The 21,600-nt window shown below is 41.1% G+C and overlaps 1 protein-coding gene across 3 annotated transcripts in view; it reads left to right on the top strand.

The window, feature by feature from the left end:
- The window catches only part of HNRNPLL (heterogeneous nuclear ribonucleoprotein L like), a 253,232-nt gene that overhangs the window by 30,078 nt on the left and 201,554 nt on the right, over positions 1-21,600 (top strand). For 2 of the 3 annotated variants that reach the window (XM_056567444.1, XM_056567441.1), the window contains exon 2: positions 14,314-14,432. The exons of the other annotated variant lie outside the window; for it this stretch is intronic. Coding sequence is in view for 1 of the 2 variants with exons in the window: in XM_056567441.1 (XP_056423416.1) it covers positions 14,314-14,432 (119 nt within the window). In the remaining variant the exon portion in view is untranslated. The remainder of the gene's footprint in view (positions 1-14,313; positions 14,433-21,600) is intronic. 3 annotated transcript variants of the gene reach the window in all.

Here is a 21,600-nt window from a genome sequence, read left to right as displayed (position 1 = left end):
CGGGGCACAACAGCAACAACGGATCCCGATGGATCCCTTTATAGTCAGAGAGCTGTTGTTTTTCAGTGGGAGTAGCGGGAGAAAAAGACTGCGCTTGCAGTAATTTTTCTACCGCTATTCTCCCCTGATCTTCTGACGTGCGCTGCACTGTGATGTGACAACGGCCGTGTGAACGTAGCCTTATGCAGCTGCATCTTAGCTTCTGTATTACACTGATGTTAGATCACCGTAAGGTTCTCTAGGGTCAACAGACCCCGCTATTGAGTCCCCGCTATATTAGCATATATTATCCAGGGGTCACTTAGTTCGGGCCATTGAATTGAATGGGGCCTGCTGCTGTCTGCTTAAAGGGGTCCTCCGGTGAAAACCTTTTTTCTTTTAAATCAACTGGTGGCAGAAAGTTAAACATATTTGTAAATTACTTCTATTAAAAAATCTTAATCCTTCCAGTACTTATTAGCTGCTGAATGCTACAGAGGAAATTACTTTCTTTTTGGAACACTGATGACATCATGAGCACAGTGCTCTCTGCTGCCATCTCTGTCCATTTTAGCAACCATGCATAGCAGATGTATGCTAAGGGCAGCATGGTGGCTCAGCGGGTAGTACTGCTGCCTTGCAGTGCTGGGGACTTGGGTTCAAATCCCACTAAGGACAACAATAAATAAAGCATTATTATTATAATAACCTCAGCAGAGAGAACTGTGCTCGTGATGTCATCAGAGAGCATTCCAAAAAGAAAATAATTTCCTCTGTAGTATTCAGCAGCTAATAAGTACAGGAAGGATTAAGATTTTTTAATAGAAGTAATTTACAAGTATGTTTAACTTTCTGCCACCAGTTGATTTAAAAGAAAAAAGGTTTTCACCGGAGTACCCCTTTAAGTATACGGCTGCATCCTGTTCCCGTGGGTTACCTTTGACGAAAGGAACAAAGACCTGGTGTAAACTCATCCTTATGAATTACTCAGCAGCAGGTTTTCACCTGGACTGTCTGTGTTATTCATGGGTATACTGGATCCTCAAGAGAGTGTGAATTCACACATGGCACACAATCCAAGAAACCCCATTGCCACATTTGATAAGATTATCCACACCATTCTCCATGTCATATGTGACCAATTTGAGCCTTACTTCTTCCCACTTTGTATTGCAGCAGTCCGAACACTGTATTTTTTTATTCAATGAGAACTACACTGCTCAAAAAAATTAAGGGAACACTAAGATAACACATCCTAGATCTGAATGAATGAACTAGCCATATGAAATACTTTCGTCTTTACATAGTTCAATGTAATGACAACAAAGTCACACAAAAATAATCAAGGGAAATCAAATTTATCAACCCATGGAGGTCTGGATATGGAGTCACACTCAAAATCAAAGTGGAAAATCGCACTACAGGCTGATTCAACTTTATATAATGTCCTTAACCCCTTAAGGACTCAGGGTTTTTCCGTGTATTAACACGCCTGTGATCAGTGTTATCGGCGCTTGACTGCTCCTGCCTGGATCTCAGGCACGGAGCAGTCATTCGCCGAGCGGACACCGAGGAGGCAGGTAAGGGCCCTCCCGGTGTCCTGTCAGCTGTTCGGGACGCCACGATTTCACCGCGGCAGTCCCGAACAGCCCGACTGAGCAGCCGGGTCACTTCCACTTTAGAAGCGGCGGTCAGCTTTGACCGCCGCTTCTTAAAGGTTAATACCGCACATCGCCGCGATCGGCGATGTGTGGTATTAGCCGCGGGTCCCGGCCGTTGATGAGCGCCGGGACCGACGTCACATCGCGGGAGCCGGCGCAGGACATAAGTATACGTCCTGCGTCGTTAAGGGTTTAAGGACTGGGCGTTTTTCGGTCTTTCGTTTTTTCCTCCTTACCTTTAAAAAATCATAACTCTTAAAATGTTGCACCTAAAAATCTGTATTATGGCTTATTTTTTGCGCCACTAATTCTACTTTGTAATGATATCAGTCCTTTTACCCAAAAATCTACGGCGAAATGGGGAAAAAAATTATTGTGTGACAAAATTGAAAAAATACAGCCATTTTGTAACTTTTGGGGGCTTCCGTTTCTATGTAGTAAATTTTTTCGGTAAAAATGACACCTTATCATTATTCTGTTGGTCCATACGGTTAAAATGATACCCTACTTATATAGGTTGGATTTTGTCGTACTTCTGGGAAAAATCATAACTACATGCAGGAAAATGTATATGTTTAAAATTGTCATCTTCTGACCCCTATAACTTTTTTATTTTTCCGTGTTCAGGGCGGGATTAGGGTTCATTTTTTGCGCCGTGATCTGAAGTTTTTGTCGGTACCATTTTTGCATGGATTTGTCTTTGTGATCGCTTTTTATTAATCTTTTCATGATATAAAAAGTGACCAAAAATACGCTATTTTGGATTTTGGAATTTTTTTGCGCATACGCCATTGACTGTGCGGTTTAATTAGTGGTATATTTTTTTAAATCGGACATTTCCGCACGTGGCGATACCACATATGTTTATTTTATTTTTATTTATTAATAGCGTGCGGCACCGCGATCAGTGCCACGCGCTATTAGAGGCGGGTCCCAGCTTCACTATGATGCCGGGCCCGCCGTGATATGATGCGGGGACACCGTGGGACCCCGCGTTATATCACGGGAGCGGGACCAAGGACGTATTCATACGTCCTTGGTCCTTAAGGGGTTAAAACAAGTCGAAATGAGGCTCAGTAGTGTGTGTGGCCTCCACGTGCCTGTATGACCTCCCTACAATGCCTGGGCATACTCCAGATGAGGTGGACAGTTTGATTTCACAGAAGTGTGATTGACTTGGAGTTTTGAGCAGTGTATTTGGCAGTACATATAATGTACTGAATAACGTTGAGTGGGGAGAAAAAACTTTGCCAATGTTTTTTGGGAAATATTGTTTGCAGCCTCTTGATATAACATATATGTTAACTATTGGGAATATGTCAGAACTGTTGTAGTCCTTGTTGTGTTTTACAATTTTTGCACAATTACATTTATTTTTCTTTTATAAATTATTTGTGTTGCCAACATTTTGATATTTCTGTTGACAGAGCTGTATTAGGCTAGGATTCCACCTGTTTTTTTTTCTGGCTGTTTTTGGAAAACAGCCACTGCAGTTTTTGAGCCAAAGTCAGAAGTGGATCCATAAGGGAGGAGAAGTGTAAGTCCTTCCTTTATATTTCCAATTCCTTTTGAATTCACTTCTGGCTTCGGCTCAAAAATTGCAGTGGCAGTATTCCAAAAACTGCCAGAAAAAAAAACCAAGTGGAAACTTAGCCTGAAGGTGTTTTTTTTTTTCTGGATAATTTTCCGTCGGGACCCGTTGGAGTCCATTGTGCTCCGACTCGTTCATGGGACCATTCGCACAAAAAAGAGCCGAACTGGACTTTAATGGGCAAGAGCACATGGAAATATGAACTTGTCCTAAGTGACAGTCGCTGTGGTCAGTCTGCAATCTAGAATCTGATACATTGCATCTACCATAGTCTAAACAAATTTTGTGACCATTTTAAAAATATGCTGCAAAGATCGCCCATGAAAATACAGTATTAATAAGACATACCCATACAAAAGTGTATACTGTATATACACAAAGATCAGCCATAGTGAATATTAACATTAACAATGGCAGCTGTCAAGTATTGGGAGTTATTAGAAAGTAGGTGAGCAGGTGGCTCTTGAATTGGTAACATTTTTGGGAACATGCAAATGTTTGATTTACTTTTTATAACTTTTTCTGTGGAGGAGATGAAAATAAAATGATTTTTTTACATATAATCTGTGGGATAAATATGGTATTAAAACATTGTGTTAGGGGGGAAAAATATGATTTTTGTAAAACCACGTGCTGTAGTCAGCATTAACCCTACCTTCTTAGGAGTGACATAGATTGATGGGGTTCATGAGGTCAATACACAGCCTACTTAGTTGCAGAGGAGGGATTCGGCAAGAACTCCTCTATGACCATTTCTGAAGAAAAAATCTTTATCTAGTAGCAGTTCTGTGGCTGATGAGACTTGTATATATCTAGTGATGGTGATGTGAATGTGAAATTAAAATCTGAGGAAGTATATAGAAAATTGTGCACCTTGGCGATGATAAACCTGAAGGGCACTAATGGGGACATTTATGAATGTTGGTGTAAGGTAGTAAAGATTTTACCCCAGTTTGCTTGGTGTATTGTTCGCACAGTTGCTCAAAATTTACCAAAAAGGTGCAAAAGACTTAGAAACCAGCTGTCACGATCACACCCTATCGGTCCGGCCAAGACATCAGAGAGAGTATGATGGTGCAAGGGTTAAGGCCACCAGACCCCTGGGTATCCACTACTAGTTCAAGCAAGTCACCAAATTAACCCTTAGATAAACGTGTTTCACCAGAGCTTCCTTCAGAAAGGTGAGCTCATATATTTAGAGATCAAAGACCAGAGCTGATTAATTAAACATTTAATCTGATAAAAGGTATCACAGTGCTATGCATAAAAATAAACAAACGACACACAGGTACAAAAATATGAAAGAGTTTAGCAAGGCAAGTTCAGAAAACAAAAGATGAAGTTCTTACAGCATGATGATATAGCAGTCCATGAGAGTGAGTTCCAGCTGTTCTTAGGATGGTCTTGTCAGCTTTTGGCACAGCCTTGAACAACAGTTGAGTCCAGCATTTTAAGTCTTATATCTGCTTCTTTGGAGGGAAACTCCATTCCCCCCTCCCCTCTGATCCCACCAGGTGTGGCATCTCTCTTCCTGACCCCTTATCTGTTTGATTATATGATGGGACCAGAGTGCATGACTTCAAAGGAGACACCAAGCAGCCAGACCAAAGGATACACCGTCTGAATGACCCCTCACCCACGTCTTGGATAATACATTACACACAGATACAATTATAATACACATGTAGGATTCAATAATCAGACCTCGGGCCTGACACCAGCGGGCTGCAGAGATTGGTTTAAAGGGTAATCCATTGGAAAACATTTTTTTTTTTTAAATCAACTGGTGCCAGAAAGTTATATAGTATACAGAAGCTGATGAGTACTGAAAGGATTGGGATTTTTTTAACCCCTTAGGGACGGAGCCCATTATAACTTTAAGGACGGGAGCATTTTTTGCAAATCTGACCTCTATCACTTTATGTATTAATAACTCTGGGATGCTTTTACTTATACATTTTATTCCGAAATAGTTTTTTCGTGACATATTCTACTTTATGTTAGTGGTAAATTTACGTCAATACATGCATCATTTCTTGGTGAAAAATTCCAAAATTTCTTTAAAAATTTGTAGTAAATTTGAATTTGTAGTAAATTTGAGTAGCCGTATTAGTCCAGTGATGCAGATGCAAATCAAAAAATGTTGCAGTATCTTGTAATACCTTTTTTATTGGACTAACAGAATTTTGTAGAGAAGCTTTCAGGATTTCTCCCTTTATCAAATCCAAAGCAAATCTAAGCTCACAAGCAGAAGACACAGGTTACATCTCACAGATATGCAGGGGTTAAGACAATAGATGTGGAAAATTCACATTAAGATGGGCCATAAATTGTCCTGCTATAGGAACATAGACTACATAGATAAGGATGGGAAAAAGGGGGAGGAAGGGAGAGAGGAGCAGGAGAGAGTCTGGTAATTAAGCAGAACAAAGTGAGATGCAGAAGAGAAGACAGTACAGGTTATTTCAAAAACACTCAAGAGAGAAAGACATTTGAAGCCAAAATGATACTGTTTTTTGACTCGAAAAACAGAGGATTCAATGTGGATTTGAGCTTCTTATCTCATCAAAATTACTGTACTGTCTTCTCTTCTGCATCTCACTTTGTCCTGCTTAATTACAGTCTCTCCCCTGCTCCCCCCTCCCTCCCCCTTTTTCTCATCCTTATCTATGTAGTCTATGTTCCTATAACAGGGCAATTTATGGCCCATCTTAGTGTGAATTCTCCACATCTATTGTCTTAACCCCTCCATATTTGTGAGATGTAACCTGTGTCTTCTGCTTGTGAGCTTAGATTTGATCTGGACTGGATAAAGGGAGAAATCCCGAAAACTTCTCTACAAAACTGTTAGTCCAATAAAAAAGGTATTACAAGATACTGCAACATTTTTTGATTTGCATCTTAAAAAATTTGAAAATTTAGCATTTTCCTAACTTTGAAGCTCTCTGCTTGTAAGGAAAATAGACATTCCAAATAAATTGTATACTGATTCACATATACAATATGTCTACTTTATGTTTGCATCATAAAGTTGACATGTTTTTACTTCTTGAAGACATCAGAGGGCATAGCAATTTTTTTACATTTTTCCTGAAAATTTCAAAATCAGAATTTTTCAGGGACCAGTTAAGTATAGAAGTAAATTTGAGGATGTTTATTTTGGAAATCCCCTATAATGGACCCCATTATGAAAACTGCACCCCTCAAACTATTAAAAATGACATTCAAAAAGTGTGTTAACCCTTTTAGGTTTTCACAGGAATAGCAGCAAAATGGAGGAGAAAAATTTAAATCTCCATTTTTATACACTAAAATGTTATTGTAGCCCCATTTTTTTCATTTTTACAAGTGTTAAAAGATAAAGACCCACCAAAACTTGTAATTCATTTTCTCTTGAGTAAGGAAATGCCTCATATGTGGATGTAAAGTGCTCTGTGGGTGTACTAGAGGGCTCAGAAGGGAAGGAGCGACATTGGGCTTTTGGAGAGCAAATTTTGCTTAAATGGTTTTTGGGGGGGCATGTTCCATTTAGGACGCCTCCATGATGCCAGGACAGTAAAAAATAAACCACAGGGCATACCATTTTGGAAACTACACCCCTCAAGGAACGTAACAAGGGGTACAGTGAGCCTTAACACCCCAAAGGTGATTGACGAACTTTCCTTAAATTGGAATGTAAAAATAAAAACTTTTTTATTTTTTTATTTTATTTTTTTTAATAAAATGCTGGTGTTACCCCAAGTTTTTCATTTTCACAAGGGGTAATAGGAGAAATAGCCCCCAAAAATTTGTAACCCCATTTCTTCTGAGTATGGAAATACCCCATATGTGGCTGTAAAGAGCTCTGCGGGCGAACTACAATGCTCAGAAGGGAAGGAGCTCCATTGGGCTTTTAGAGAATTTGGTTGGAATGGAAGTCGTAGGGCCATGTGCATTTACAAAGCCCCCCCGTGGTGCCAGAACAGTGGACCCCCCACATGTGACCCCATTTTGGAAACTACACTCCTCTCAGAATTTAATAAGGGGTGCTTTGAGCATTTATACCCCACTGGCATTTGACAGATCTTTGGAACAGTAGGCTGTGCAAATGAAAAATAATTTTTTTTCATTTTTACAGACGACTGTTCAAAAAATCTGTCAGACACCTGTGGGGTGTGAATGCTCACTGTACCCCTTATTACATTCCGTGAGGGGTGTAGATTCCAAAATGGGGTCACATGTGGGGGGGTCCACTTTTCTGGCACCATGGGAGGCTTTGTAAAAGCACATGGCCTTCAATTCCAGCCTAATTCTCTCTTCAAAAGTCCAATGGCACTCGTTCTCTTCTGAGCATTGTAGTTTGCCCGCAGAGCTCTTTATATCCACATATGGGGTATTTCCATACTCAGGAAAAAAGCCTCCCAAAATTTTTTCTATTTGGGGTAACACCAGCATTATTAAACACGTGTGTAGGGCTATTAAGATGCTAACAGCACGCCAACTTTAAACAATATTTTTCGTGAGTGAAAATATGCAATAACTCACTTTTATCGGGAAGATTTTTCCAGCTTTATTTTCTTATTTCATATTGCACATAAACGGTCTCGCAGGACTCGGTAAGTTACATTTAGCAGCAACAAATAGCAGCAATGTCTGTACTTTCATCAGTCATGGCACAACGTTTCAGGGGCGGACCCCTTATTTCGCACATGAATAAAGGGGTCCGCCCCTGAAACGTTGTGCCATGACTGATGAAAGTACAGATATTGCTGCTATTCGTTGCTGCTAAATGTAACTTACCGAATCCTGCGAGACCGTTTATGTGCAATATGAAATAAGTAAATAAAGCTGGAAGAATCTTTCTGATAAAAGTGAGTTATTGCATATTTTCACTCACAAAAAATATTGTTTAAAGTTGGCGTGCTGTTAGCATCTTAATAGCCCTACACACGTGTTTAATTCAGTTGGTTGGAGCTCTGAATGTATGGGCTTTCTTTTCCATGTATTGAAAAAGAAAGTACTCGATTGATTCATGGTTTTGAGGTTAACACCAGCATTTCAGAAAAAACAAAACCACATTTTTAATTTTCATGTCCAACTTTAAAGGGGTACTCCCACCCTAGACATCTTATCCCCTATCCAAAGGATAGGGCATAAGATGTCTGATCGCGGGGGTCCCGCCGCTGGGGACCCCCGCATTATTGCATGTGGCACCCACCTGTTTTTTCACTGGAACCGCTGGAGGGTCTGAGTCGCGACTACGGGAACGGAAGTCCGAAGTCCGTCACGTCCCCTCCATTGACTTGGATAGGGGATAAGATGTCTAAGGTGGGAGTACCCCATTAACGAAAAATTTACAAAGACCTGTGGGGTGTTAAGGCTCACTATACCCCTTGTTACGTTCCGTGAGGGGTGTAGTTTCCAAATTGGGGTGACTACAGCTGTAGGCACACTGGTGGGGAACCACTGAGTTAGGAAACAGACTCTAGCTCATTGATTCCAACCTGTGTGCCTCCAGCTGTTGCAAAACTACAACTCTCAGCATGTACGGTCTGTCAGTGCATTCTGGGAGTTGTAGTTTTGCAACAGCTGGAGGCACACGGGTTGGAATCACTGAGCTAGAGTCTGTTTCCTAACTCAGTGGTTCCCCACCAGTGTGCCTCCAGCTGTTGCAAAAATACAACTCCCAACATGCCCAGACAGTCAGGGATGCTGGGCATGTAGTTCTGCAATATCTGGCTCTTCAGATGTTGCAGAACTACAACAGTCTGGGCATGCTAGGAGTTGTAGTTTATGCAACAACTGGGGAAGAACAGTTTGGAGACCACTAAGTAGTGGTCTTCAAACTGTAGCCCTCCAGATGTTGCAAAACTACAACTCCAAGCATGCCGAGTATGTCCAGGCATGCTGGGAGTTGTAGTTCTGCAATATATGAAGGGCCAGATATTGCAGAACTACATGCCCAGCATCCCTGACTGTCTGGGCATGCTGGGAATTGTAGTTTTGCAACATCTGGAGGGCTACAGTTTGGAGACCACTGTATAGTGGTCTGCAAGCTCTGCCACTTCAGATGTTGCAAAACTACAACTCCCAGCATGCCAGACAGTCAGTGCATGCTGAAAGTTGTAGTTTTCCAACATCTGGAGGACCACAGTTTAGAGACCACTACACAGTGTTCTCCAAACTGTGTGGCCCTCCAGATGTTGCAAAACAACAACTCCCAGCATGCCCAGGGGCGGGCAGAGTGGGGACTTCACCTTTAACCCCCCCGCCCCTAACTGTCATTGATCAGTTAGGCCTAACTGACTGACTAATGGCAGGGGATAGGAGGAGGTGGCACCACTGCCACCTCGCTCCTATCCTTCAGGATGATTGGAGCAGTCTCTGACAGCTTCGATCATCCCTATTTTCCAGGCTATCGGGTCATCAGAGACCCGATCAGCCCAGAAACGCCGCAAATCGCCGATCTGAATTTATCGTCGATTTGTGGCGATCGTCGACATGGGGATGCGGGATGCCTGCTGATAGATTTCAGCAGTCGGCCCTGTCCGGTCCCCGCCTTAAGTACCAGGATGCGAGGCCGCACCTGTACGCCCTTCGTCCCCAACAGGTTAATAGAAGTAATTTACAAATGTATTTAACTTTCTGGCACCAGTTGATTTAAGGGTGCGTTCCCACAGGGCGTATACGCAGCGTATTTGACGCTGCGCAAATTTTACGACAGCAGCGGGAAATACGCTGCGTATCCCTTGCTCACTATACAAACAGGGCTTTCCGGCGGCAGCCTTATGCGTGTAGTGAGTTTTGGAGGCGGGGCCGTGTGCCGGCGTGTCTGTGACGTGTGGCCCCGCCTCCAAAACTCACTACACACATAGAGCTGCCGCCGGAAAGCCCTGTGTGTATAGTGAGCAAGGGATACGCAGCGTATTTCCCACTGCTGCCATGAATTTGGCGCAGCGTCAAATACGCTGCGTATAAGCCCTGTGGGAACGCACCCTAAAAGAAAATTTTTTCCAGTGGAGGACCCCTTTTTAAGCTTTGTTCTCTGGCATAAACCTTTTGTGTCTCTTCTATTCTATATTTTTTTTGCATATCTTTAAATCGTGTCAACAACCCATTTGTGAAAAACTGGTCTACATAGATCAGACCTTTCTTATGCCAATAGTCATGTAACAGTAGACAACTTTGAAAGATGTTCTATGGATAATTGCACAAAAAAATGCAATTGCGCAAAATTTGCAGGGACATTTAGAACATTGAAGTGGTGTAAAGCCAATGATAAATCCCCCCCTAAGACTTTGACTCCCCATAAGATAACACATATGAAAGTTCACTTCTGTCACTGTCTATCTAGCTATTATATATACAATCATGTCACCTTTTTGCAAAGCTGCATGACAACTTAGATGATTGCCATTACAGATCTCACATGGTTTGTAACCTGCCTGTTCCAGATTAGAGAATGGTTTCTATTTATTAAATTATCCCCTGTCATTCTGGAATCTTAGATAGTGTGACAACACTTGGTGACTATAGAAGTGGCCACATTCTCTTCCCCTCTTTCTAAAATATAACTGTGAAAAAAATAAAAAAAATAATATGTATATAATTTTTTTTAAACCAAATTTTTCCCCAATCAATCTGCATTCAATACCCCATAATGAGAATCTTAAAACAGATTTTTAGAAATCTTTGCAAATATAGAGAAAATTTCAAATGGATGTTATTTAGAGCCTTTGCTGTGACACTCAAAATTTAAAGGGGTATTCCAGGCCCAAACTTTTTTTATATATCAACTGGCTCCGGAAAGTTAAACAGATTTGTAAATTACTTCTATTAAAAAATCTTAATCCTTCCAATAGTTATTAGCTTCTGAAGTTGAGTTGTTGTTTTCTGTCTAACTGCTCTCTGATGACTCACGTCCCGGGAGCTGGGCAGTTCCTATGGGGATATTCTCCCATCATGCACAGCTCCCGGGACGTGACATCATCATTGAGCAGTTAGACAGAAAACTTCAGAAGCTAATAACTATTGGAAGGATTAAGATTTTTTTTATAGAAGTAATTTACAAATCTGTTTAACTTTCCGGAGCCAGTTGATATATATAAAAAAAGGTTTTGCCTGGAATACCCCTCTAACTCTCGGTCCTCCCATTTCTACACCTTGACTGGAGTGACCTGTAGTAAATTCAGATAATTGGACATGGTTTGGAAAGACATATGAAGGTATATAAGGTCTGACAGATGACAATGTATATCAGAGCAAAAAACCTAGCCACAAGCTAGAAAGAACTTCCTGTAGAGCTCAGAGACAGAATTGTGTAGGGGCACAGGGGAACTTTCAAAGAAGGGCCTTGGCAAGAGAGGTTACCTAAAATCCAGTGGTCACTCTGGTTGAGGTCTAAAGATCCTTTGTGCAAATGGGAGAAACTTCCATAAAAGTCAATTGTCGCTGCAGCGCACTATCAATCTGGGCTTTATGGCAACGTGGTCAGAAAGAAGCCTCTCTTCAGTAAATAACCTCCTAAAAGCCCTCCTAGAGTTTGAAAAAAAAGTACCTAAAGGACTCTCTGACTGTTAGAAACAAGATTCTTTGATCTCATAAAATCAAGATTGAATATCTTGGCTTCAATCCTAAGTATCGTGTCTGGAGGAAAGCAGGCACTGCTCATCTTTAGATCCCTTCTTCAGTATACTACCTATGTTACATAATCCTTTGCCCAGCTCTGTTCGGAATTTACTCTGCCGCAGTCATTTTTCTATAGATATTTGCAGCTGCGACATTCCCTGGACACCCAGTTTAGTACTCAGAATGTTTCTATTGGCTTTTCAACTGCGGTGGATGGATTGCTTACTCATGATTCTACTAAGGGGGTGATTTCTGTGTTGTGTAGTGAATTGCTTTCCTCTTCTCATAGAGCCTACCCCTTGACTGTTAAGTGAGAAGTGGGAATAAGATATTGGTCCGAACATGTTTTATAAGGCTCATCCTTTTACGTCTTAGCAACTCTTTCATATGGTATAAGGCTGGGTTCACACTACAGTTTTAGGTCTGGTTGTAAAAGCGCATACGGCGCAAAAATGAGCCGACCGGACCGAACGTTTCACTCCGGCCGGCTCATTGAAATGAATGACATACGGGAGCGCATACGGTGACATACGGGAGAGCGAGCTTTTAGCTCCCCCCTGCCGTATGCGCTCCCGTATGGGAGAAAACGTAGTGTGAACCCAGCCTAACACGGTGCTGTAGTTTCTATGTTCTGTGGGAAGATATTGTTTGTGGTGGTGGGTGGTTCGGGGGGCTGTTTTGGTTTATCAATGTGTTTTTTTATGTTTTGAATGCAAAAAACTTTAATAAAACCTGATTTAAAAAAAATTACAACAAACCTATATTTTTTTGTTCCTTCTTAATGTCACGATTAAGAAAGTATACAAGATGTTATTTTTCTAAGTATAAAACCTGCACATAGGTTTACCGGAATACAGGAAGGTAGGTGGTATGCTGGTGAGAAATAGACACGTTCATACCATATCTTACATATAGTCACATCTTTATTAGTTTCATATAAGGTGTTGCTCCTCATTTCTTGAATATTATGTAACCTCAAGTTACGGCATTTTCAAGAGGCCTTTCCGGATCATTAATTCCGCAAAATCACATTCGGCTTATTTGCAAGTGACATAAACATTTCACTGCTATAACACACAACTTGACAAAAATCTGAAATAACGCACCAAGGACTTGACGGAATCTATTGAAACCTTACTCATGTGTGAATGTAGTGGCAATAGATTAGAAAGTGATTTTTCCTAGAGATAATAGGTAAATGTGCAGGCTTTGAATTATGTCCCATTGTAGAGGTTTCATCTGTAGGTTACAGCTAACACTCCTTGAGTGTTGAGCAGTAGGCCTTATTCTACAATGAATTTATCTACATAGAGTATTTGAAGTGTCTGAAACTGCATTTAGGAGTATTGCAATATGTGACATATATAATGTCCACTAGATGCGGGTCTCACCTTTTTAGGACCCTCATCCTGTGCATTTTGGAAAATACCCTTTTAAGGAAGTTCACCCTTTTGTGGCAGTTTTTCATTTAGTGTTTAAGACTAATCAGAAGTGGATCATTGTACAGTGATCCCTCAACTTGCAATGGCCTCAACATACAATAGTTTCAATATACAATGGTCTTTTCTGGACCATTGTAACTTGAAACCAGACTCAACATACAATACTACGGACAGTCCAGATCTGTGAAACGTGTCAATGGCCGGAAGAACCGACCAATTAGAATGGGCATTCACTGGTAAAACCCCTGTATTACTGAAGTGCATGCACTGACTGGTGTCTGGTAGCGCCCCCTACAGTACAGGGAGGTATTACATGTTCTGTACTCTTTACCTGGACCAGGGTTAGCTGCTCCTTTGGACACCAGGTGAGGGCGGCACCATTTTAAATTTTTAGGACATTGCATGTACTGCACAGGACCCTGAAGAAGCTCCTGTCCTCTACATAGATCAGTGTTTCCCAACCAGGGTGCCTCCAGCTGTTGCAAAACTACAACTCCCAGCATGCCCGGACAGCCTTTGGCTGTCCGGGCATGCTGGGAGTTGTAGTTTTGCAACAGCTGGAGGCACTCTAGTTGGGGAAACACTGACATAGACAGTGATTTACAGCTCCCAGCAGCTCTTTCTTACTTTTATATGTAAGGATTTGCTTTATCTATATTAGTTATCTACTTATTTTTGTTTAATCCTGACTTTTTCCTATTTTCGGATGACATTTTGGTGGCTTCAGAACCAATTACCAGGTTTCCATAGAGTTATGGTCTCAACATACAATGGTTTCAACATACAATGGTCGTCCTGGAACCAATTAATATTGTAACATGAGGGACCACTGTATATATCTGATTCCTTTTAATACCACTTTTGACCCCACCTCTTAGAGGTTTTCCCACTTCAAACATTTATGGCATATTTAAAAAGATGTGGCTGAAATTACACAGGGAGTGACTATTGATAAGTAATTACTTGTAACCTTGTATCAATAGAAGGGATTTGCTGTAATAACTCCTAAATTCTCTTCTTATGTCATCTACAGGATGGAGGTGGAAACTACCACAAAGTACCAGTCTCTCCGGTAGTTCATGTTCGAGGGCTCTGTGAGTCTGTGGTGGAAGCTGATCTGGTGGAGGCACTCTCTAAATTTGGCACAATAAGGTAGGCTTCATGTTTGTCCTAAAGTGTTACTGTCATTTAAAAGTAAACTTTTAATTGTGGCTCTAAATTGTCAAAGAGGTGTTAACTAGAGTCTGCTGTGTCCTTGGTCCTCAATGCCTCTCCACTCTGAAATTCTGCCTGCTCCAGGTTTAATACACAGTGCCACAGTGTATTACAGTGTCAGCCGTTTAGTAAGCATTTTGTATAACAGATGCTTAGTGATGCCCCTGTTTAAAACAAACCCAATAATAGACAAAAGAATTCACTAGTGGGCTCTGTTTCCTTTTTTTGTTGTTTCTGGGTTTAGTGACGTAATGTAACATGGACGCTCATTCAATCAGCGGGCGCAGCGATTGTGTGAGGGGCCTTGTGACATTACATCAATCACTAAAATGGAAGTGTCGGAACGAGGGAATGAACCGGTTAAAGGGGTACTCCACTGGAAAATATATTTTTTCAATCCACTGGTGCCCGAAAGTTAAACAGATTTGTAAATTAATAATATATAGAAAATAGGATAGGCTCCTATCTGCTAGTCACCTTGATCCGAGCAACTCAAATAGCACCTATACCCACGGTGTCGGAAAGTTAACGTGATTAAAAGGAAAATCGAGGCTCAGGCTCTTGAATACTGGATAGACCTTTATTAATTAATTGTTTAAAATATGTAATGTGCTTCGTGATGCACAGGGCCCTTGTGGGTCAGCGGGGACACAAAATACAATTTAATAAATTATAAAATGACATAGCATATAATACATTATAATATAAAAATATATAATAAAATACAATCAATATAAAAGCCACACAGCTTTAAAGCTGCTGAAGAAAAGTCCTATGGAGGACTTGAAACGCGTCCAGCTCCACCACTAACGCCACATATATCCAGCCTCTATATTGGAATACAGCTATTGCGCTTAAACGGCATCCGCTAAGTCCCAGGTACTTATGCGCATTGCCACGGCCACGAGGACGCCACATACCCGCTGACCGCATCGGGGATTACCTATACAGCCTCAAAAAAACTGGATCTTTCCTTATTTCTGAAACTTTTGAGACGGCTGAGTTTCTATCAGCATATGCGACACATAATAGAACCGTGAATTTGAACATTCTCTCCGCGCATTCTACGCGATTTGGAAAAATTCACGACTCATTGAAGCGCTGCAGTCCCCATCATTGAAGCCCACTATCACCGCTATCCATATGAGACGGCCGAGTCTCCAAGCGGTGATCTAGCCTTCAGCTCTTCAGTACTGCAAGTATACTTAACATTGCTACTATTTGCTCATAAACACTGCTAGTATACCAGACATTGCTACATTGTTACCATGCAATAATTGTTACATTGTTGCCAACGGATACCACTCATTCTACAAACCAGTGAATTGAACAGTACAATTCTGCACTTTACATATTCATTTCTATTCAAAAGACACGTGCACCACCATTTTATTCTTACAGGCTAAAATATCCACAAACGTGCGGCTTTTATATTTATTGCGTTTTATTATATATTTTTATATTATAATGTATTCTATGCTATCTATGTAATTTTATAATTTATTAAATTGTATTTTGTGTCCCACTGACCCACAAGGGCCCTGTGCGTCATGGAGCACATTACATATTTTAAACAATTAATTAATAAATGTCTATCCAGTATTCAAGATCCTGATCCTCGATTTTCCTTTTAATAGATTTGTAAATTACTTCTATTTAAAAATCTTAATCCTTCCAGTACTTATCAGCTGCTGTATGATCACAGGAAGTTCTTTTCTTTTTGAATTTCCTTTCTGCCTGACCACAGTGCTCTCTGCTGACACCTCTGTCCATGTCAGGAACTGTCGAAAGCAGGATAGATTTGCGCCTACTCTGGACAGTTTCTAAAATGGACAGAGGTGTCAGCAAAAAGCATTGTGGTCAGACAGAAAGGAAATTCAAAAGAAAAGAATTTCCTGTGGATCATACAGCAGTTGATAAGTACTGGAAGGATTAAGATTTTTAAGTAGAGGTAATTTATAAATCTGTTTAACTTTCTGGCACCAGTTGATAAAAAAAATAAATAAAAAGTTTTTCAGTAAAGTACCCCTTTAAGAAAGGTGTTTATTTATATATGTATATATAAACTCTCCTCCTTCCTGAGTGGATTTCAACCCCTTAAGGACACAGCCCATTTTGGCCTTAAGGACAAAGCCAGTTTTATTTTTTGTGTTTTTCAATTCTCCATCCACAGACCTAATATGAGGGCTTGTTTTTTGTGTAACAACTTGTTCTTTGTAATAACACCTTTTTATTTTACCATAAAATTTAGGGTCTAACCAAAAAATATTATTACGTGGGAAAGTGAAAAGAAAAATGCAATTTTGCAACTTTTGGAGGGTTTCGTTTTTACGCAGTGCACTTTACTACAAAAATGACATGTTCTATTTATTCTGTTGGTTAATATGTTTAAAATGAAACCCATATTTAAAAGCTAGCTTTACTATTATTGTACTGCAGTCTGTGGATAGGGGATAAGTGTCTGATCTGTATGGAGGGGGGTCCCAGCAGTTGGACCCCCCCACAATCTCCCATACAGGGACCCTGCATTGCCGAGGATCTGCATGGCTAGTGGGTGTGTCTCCGACCTCACTGAGGTTGACATCACGCCCCTTCCATACAGCTCTATGGGAGAGGCGGGGATGCACAAATGCTGCATCTCCACCTCTCCAATAGAGATACATGGAGGGAATGTGTCGGCCGTGGTGTCCTGCTGCATCTGACATGCCTCCAAGGGAGAACCCGGCAGAGAGATCGCAGGGGTCCCAGCGTTCGGACCCCCAGCAATCAGACACTTATCCCCTATCCTGCTCATAAGGGATAAGTGTCTATGCCAGCAGATCTCCTTTAACCCCCTTAAGGATATATATATATTTTTTTTTTTTTTGCATTTTCGTTTTTTTCCTCTTTATATTCTAAAAGCCATAACTCTCTTTAAATTTTCCAATTACAGACCCATATAAGGGATTTTTTTTATGCCACCAACTATACTGTGTAATGACATCACTAATTTTTCCACCAAATTTACAGTGGATTAAAAAATATATATATTTTTCGCAAGAAATGTAAAAAGAAAAAAAAAACAATTTAACAACTTTTGCGGGCTTATATTTCTACATAGTGCACTTTTCGGTACAAATGATGTATGATATACATGTTATATCTATTCTGTAGGTCCATATGATTAGAACAATAACCATTTATAGACTTTTGTTTTATTTTATTACTTTTTAAAAAATTATACATTTTTTGTATGAAAATTATCATGTTCAAAATTTCCAATTCTGACCCCTATAGCTTTTTATTTTTGCGTATACAGGGAAGTATGAGCACTTATTTTTTGTGCCATGGTCTTATGTTTTTAGTGTTACCATTCTTGATCAGTTCCACTAGACTACCGGGAACAGATTTTGGCACTTTTATACACTGATCAACTTTGATAGCGGGATCTAAAGGGTTAAAGCCAATGAGGCTGATGTCTGGCATTAGCCACGGGTCCTGACTGCTATGAAGCGAGCTCAGTTCCTGAGCTCACTTCATGCGCCACTGCACCGTTTAAAAACTGCATTTTGCGGCAAGGGGTTAAAAAAATATCAAACTTAAAAAAAAAAAATAGTTTGTTTAACCCCTTAAGGACCCAGGCACCCCGCGCAGATGCCAGGGGGGGGTTATCAGAGTGAATTCACACTGGCGATTTGCCGCTATTCCGGATCATACGGGTCTATGGATGACCTGGAAAATAAGGGGGATCGTGGTTGTCCAAGACACCTACGATCCCCCTGAAGGGATAGGAGTGAGGTGGCAGGGGTGCCACCCCTCCTATCCCTGCTATTGGTCCTATAGAAGCGACGACCAATAGCAGATCGGGGCGGGGGGGGTTAACTTTCGGTTTCCCCGTTCTGCCCACCCACAATAGGCGGGGCAGAACGGGGAAACCGACAGGGACCGGTGCGGAAGTCCACTTACCCATCGGCGGAGGCTGCGGGTGGCGATGTCGTGCGGCTGGCTCCTTGGATCCTACCGAAGCCGGTGAGTTGCCTAGCAACATCTGTTGCAAAAGTGCAACTCCCAGCATGCCCAGACAGCTGTTTGCTGTGTGGGCATGCTGGGATTTGTAGTTTTGGAACAGCTGGAGGGTCACAGTTTGGAGATCACTGTGCAGTGGTCTCTAAACTGTAGCCCTCCAGATGTTGCAAAACTACAAATCCCAGCATGCCCAAACAACTGTCTCAGCATGCTGGGAGTTGTAGTTGCGTACCTGCAGCTGTTGCATAACTACATCTCCCAGCATGCACGGCCTGTCAGTACATACATGTACAGGGTACATTCACACGGACGAGTTCACAGTAAGTTTCCTGCTTGAAGTTTGAGCTGCGGCAAATTTTTCATCGCAGCGCAAGCTCCTAGCGGGAAACTCACTGTAAACCTCCGCCAGTGTGAGTGTACCCTAAAAACACTACACTACACTAACACATAATAAAGGGTAAAACACAACATATACACCCCCTTACTGTCTCCCCCCAATAAAAATGAAAAACGTATTGTATGGCAGTGTTTCCAAAACGGAGCCTCCAGCTGTTGCAAAACAACAACTCCCAGCATTTCTGGACAGCCAATGACTGTCCAGGCATGCTGGGAGTTTAGCAACAGCTGGAGGCACCCTGTTTGGGAATCACTTGCGTAGACTACCCCTATGTCCACCCCTATGCAATCCCGAATTTAGTCCTCACATGCGCATGGCACTCTCTCACTTCGAAGCCCTCTCGTATTTCAAGGAAACAGTTTAGGGCCACATATGGGGTATTTCCGTACTCGGGAGAAATTGCACTACAAATTTTGGGGTGCTTTTTCTCCTTTTACCCTTTATGAAAATGAAAAGTTGGGGGCTACACCAGCCTGTTATTGTAAAAAAAAAATAAAAAAATAAACATTTTACACCAACCTGCTGGTTTTGCCCCATACCTTTTTATTTTCACAAGAGGTAAAAGGGAAAAAAAAGACCCCCAAAATTTGTAACGCAAATTCTCCTTTGCACTAAAATGCTGGTGTTACCCTATATTTTTCATTTTCACAAGGGAAAATAGGAAAAAAGCCCCCAAAATTTGTAACCCCATTTCTTCTGAGGAAGAACATACCCGATATGTGGATATAAAGTGCTCTACGGGTGAACTACAATGCTCAGAAGAGAAGGAGCGCCATTGGGCTTTTGAAGAGAAAATTTGTCCGGAACTGAAGGCCACGTGTGTTTACAAAGCCCCCATAGTGCCAGAACAATGGACCCCCCACACATGTGACCCCATTTTGGAAACTACACCCCTCATGTAATGTAATAAGGGGTACAGTGAGCATTTACGCCCCACAGGTGTCTGGCAGATTTTTGGAACAGTGGTCCATGAAAATGAAAAATTCACTCTCCAAAATTCCATTGTTGCTTCTGAGTCCTCTACTGCGCCCGCCGAACACTTGACATACACATATGAGCTATTTCCTTACTCAAGAGAAATTGGGTTACAAATTTTGGGGGACTTTTTCTCCTATTACCCCTTGCAAAAATTCAAAAACTGGGTCTACAAGAACATGCGAGTGTAAAAAATGAAGATTTTGAATTTTCTCCTTCACTTTGCTGCTATTCCTGTGAAACACCTAAAAGGTTAACACACTTACTGAATGTTATTTTGAATACTTTGAGGGGTGCAGTTTTTATAATGGGGTCATTTGTGGGGTATTTCTAATATGAAGGCCCTGCAAATCCACTTCAAAACTGAACTGGTCCCTGGAACATTTTGAAAATTTTGTGAAAAATTGGAAAACTGCTGCTTAACTTTGAAGCCCTCGGATGTCTTCCAAAAGTAAAAACATGTCACCTTTATGATGGAAACATAAAGTAGACATATTGTATATGTGAATCAATATATAATTTATTTGCTATGTCTATTTTCCTTACAAGCAGAGAGCTTCAAAGTAAAAAAAAAAGCAAAATTTTCACATTTTGGAATTTTTCACCAAGAAATGATGCAAGTATTGACGAAAATTTACCACTAACATAAAATTGAATATGTCATGAAAAAACATTCTCGGAATCAGAATGAAAGGTAAAAGCATCCCAGAGTTATTAATGCTTAAAGTGACAGTGGTTAGATGTCCTACACTGAAATTTGGCTGGGTCCTTAAGGGGTTAAAATCCCCCTATTCTGACCCTCTAACAATCTAATTTTGCCGTATATGGGGCTGTATGAGGGCTTTTTGTGTTATCTGTAGTTTCTTTCGGTAATACTTCTGCGTATATGTGACTTTTTGTTAACACTCTATTTTTCTGGGGTGTGATGTGGCCAAAAAGCAGCAATTTCTATATTTTAGTTTATTTACGTTTACGCCGTTCACCATACGGGTTCCTTAACATTTACGCACACGCCAATACCCAATATGTTTAATAATAATAATTATTATTTATTGTTGTTTATTTTTAATTTTTTATATAGGGAAAATGGGCAATTAAAATCTTTTATTTATTTATAGCAATCATTGATTATACTTTTCAGTGCTATGCATAGGGCATAGCACTGATCAGTATTATCGGCGATCGTCTGGTCTCTTGGAAGGACAGATGGAGGCAGGTGACGGCACCTCCGTCTGCCATCTTGACTGATCTGATCCCTGCGGCCATGCCGCAGGCGATCAGATCGGCCCATGAAATTGCTACATTGCCCCAGATGCCGTGATCTGTATTGATCATGTCATCTGAGGGGTTAATGGCGGACATCAGCTCTATTGCTAATGTCCAGCATTACTGGCTGTTCCCTGGCTGCTGATAGCAGCCAGGACCATCAGCCAGGACCTGCTGCGCATGATGTGAGCACCACTCCGGTGCTCGCGTTAATTACAGGACATACTTTGCGCAACAGGACGTAGATGTATCAGGGCATCAGGATGTACAGGGCATTATGTCCGTTGTCCTTAAGGGTTTAAATAAATGTTAATTACCATTACTACCCCTTTTATTGGTAACTGTGGAAATTATTAGTAAAGGGATAGAAGGAAGAGCCTATAACAAAGGCAACCAGTGTCTCTGATTATTACATTGGCGGTCCGTTGCATATTACCTGTTGGGGGGGTTGTCTTTATGCTG

This window comes from Hyla sarda, chromosome 3 (genome assembly GCF_029499605.1).
Source record: "Hyla sarda isolate aHylSar1 chromosome 3, aHylSar1.hap1, whole genome shotgun sequence".
NCBI classification, from domain to species: Eukaryota; Metazoa; Chordata; class Amphibia; order Anura; family Hylidae; genus Hyla; species Hyla sarda.
This window is presented reverse-complemented; position numbering and strand designations above follow the sequence as displayed.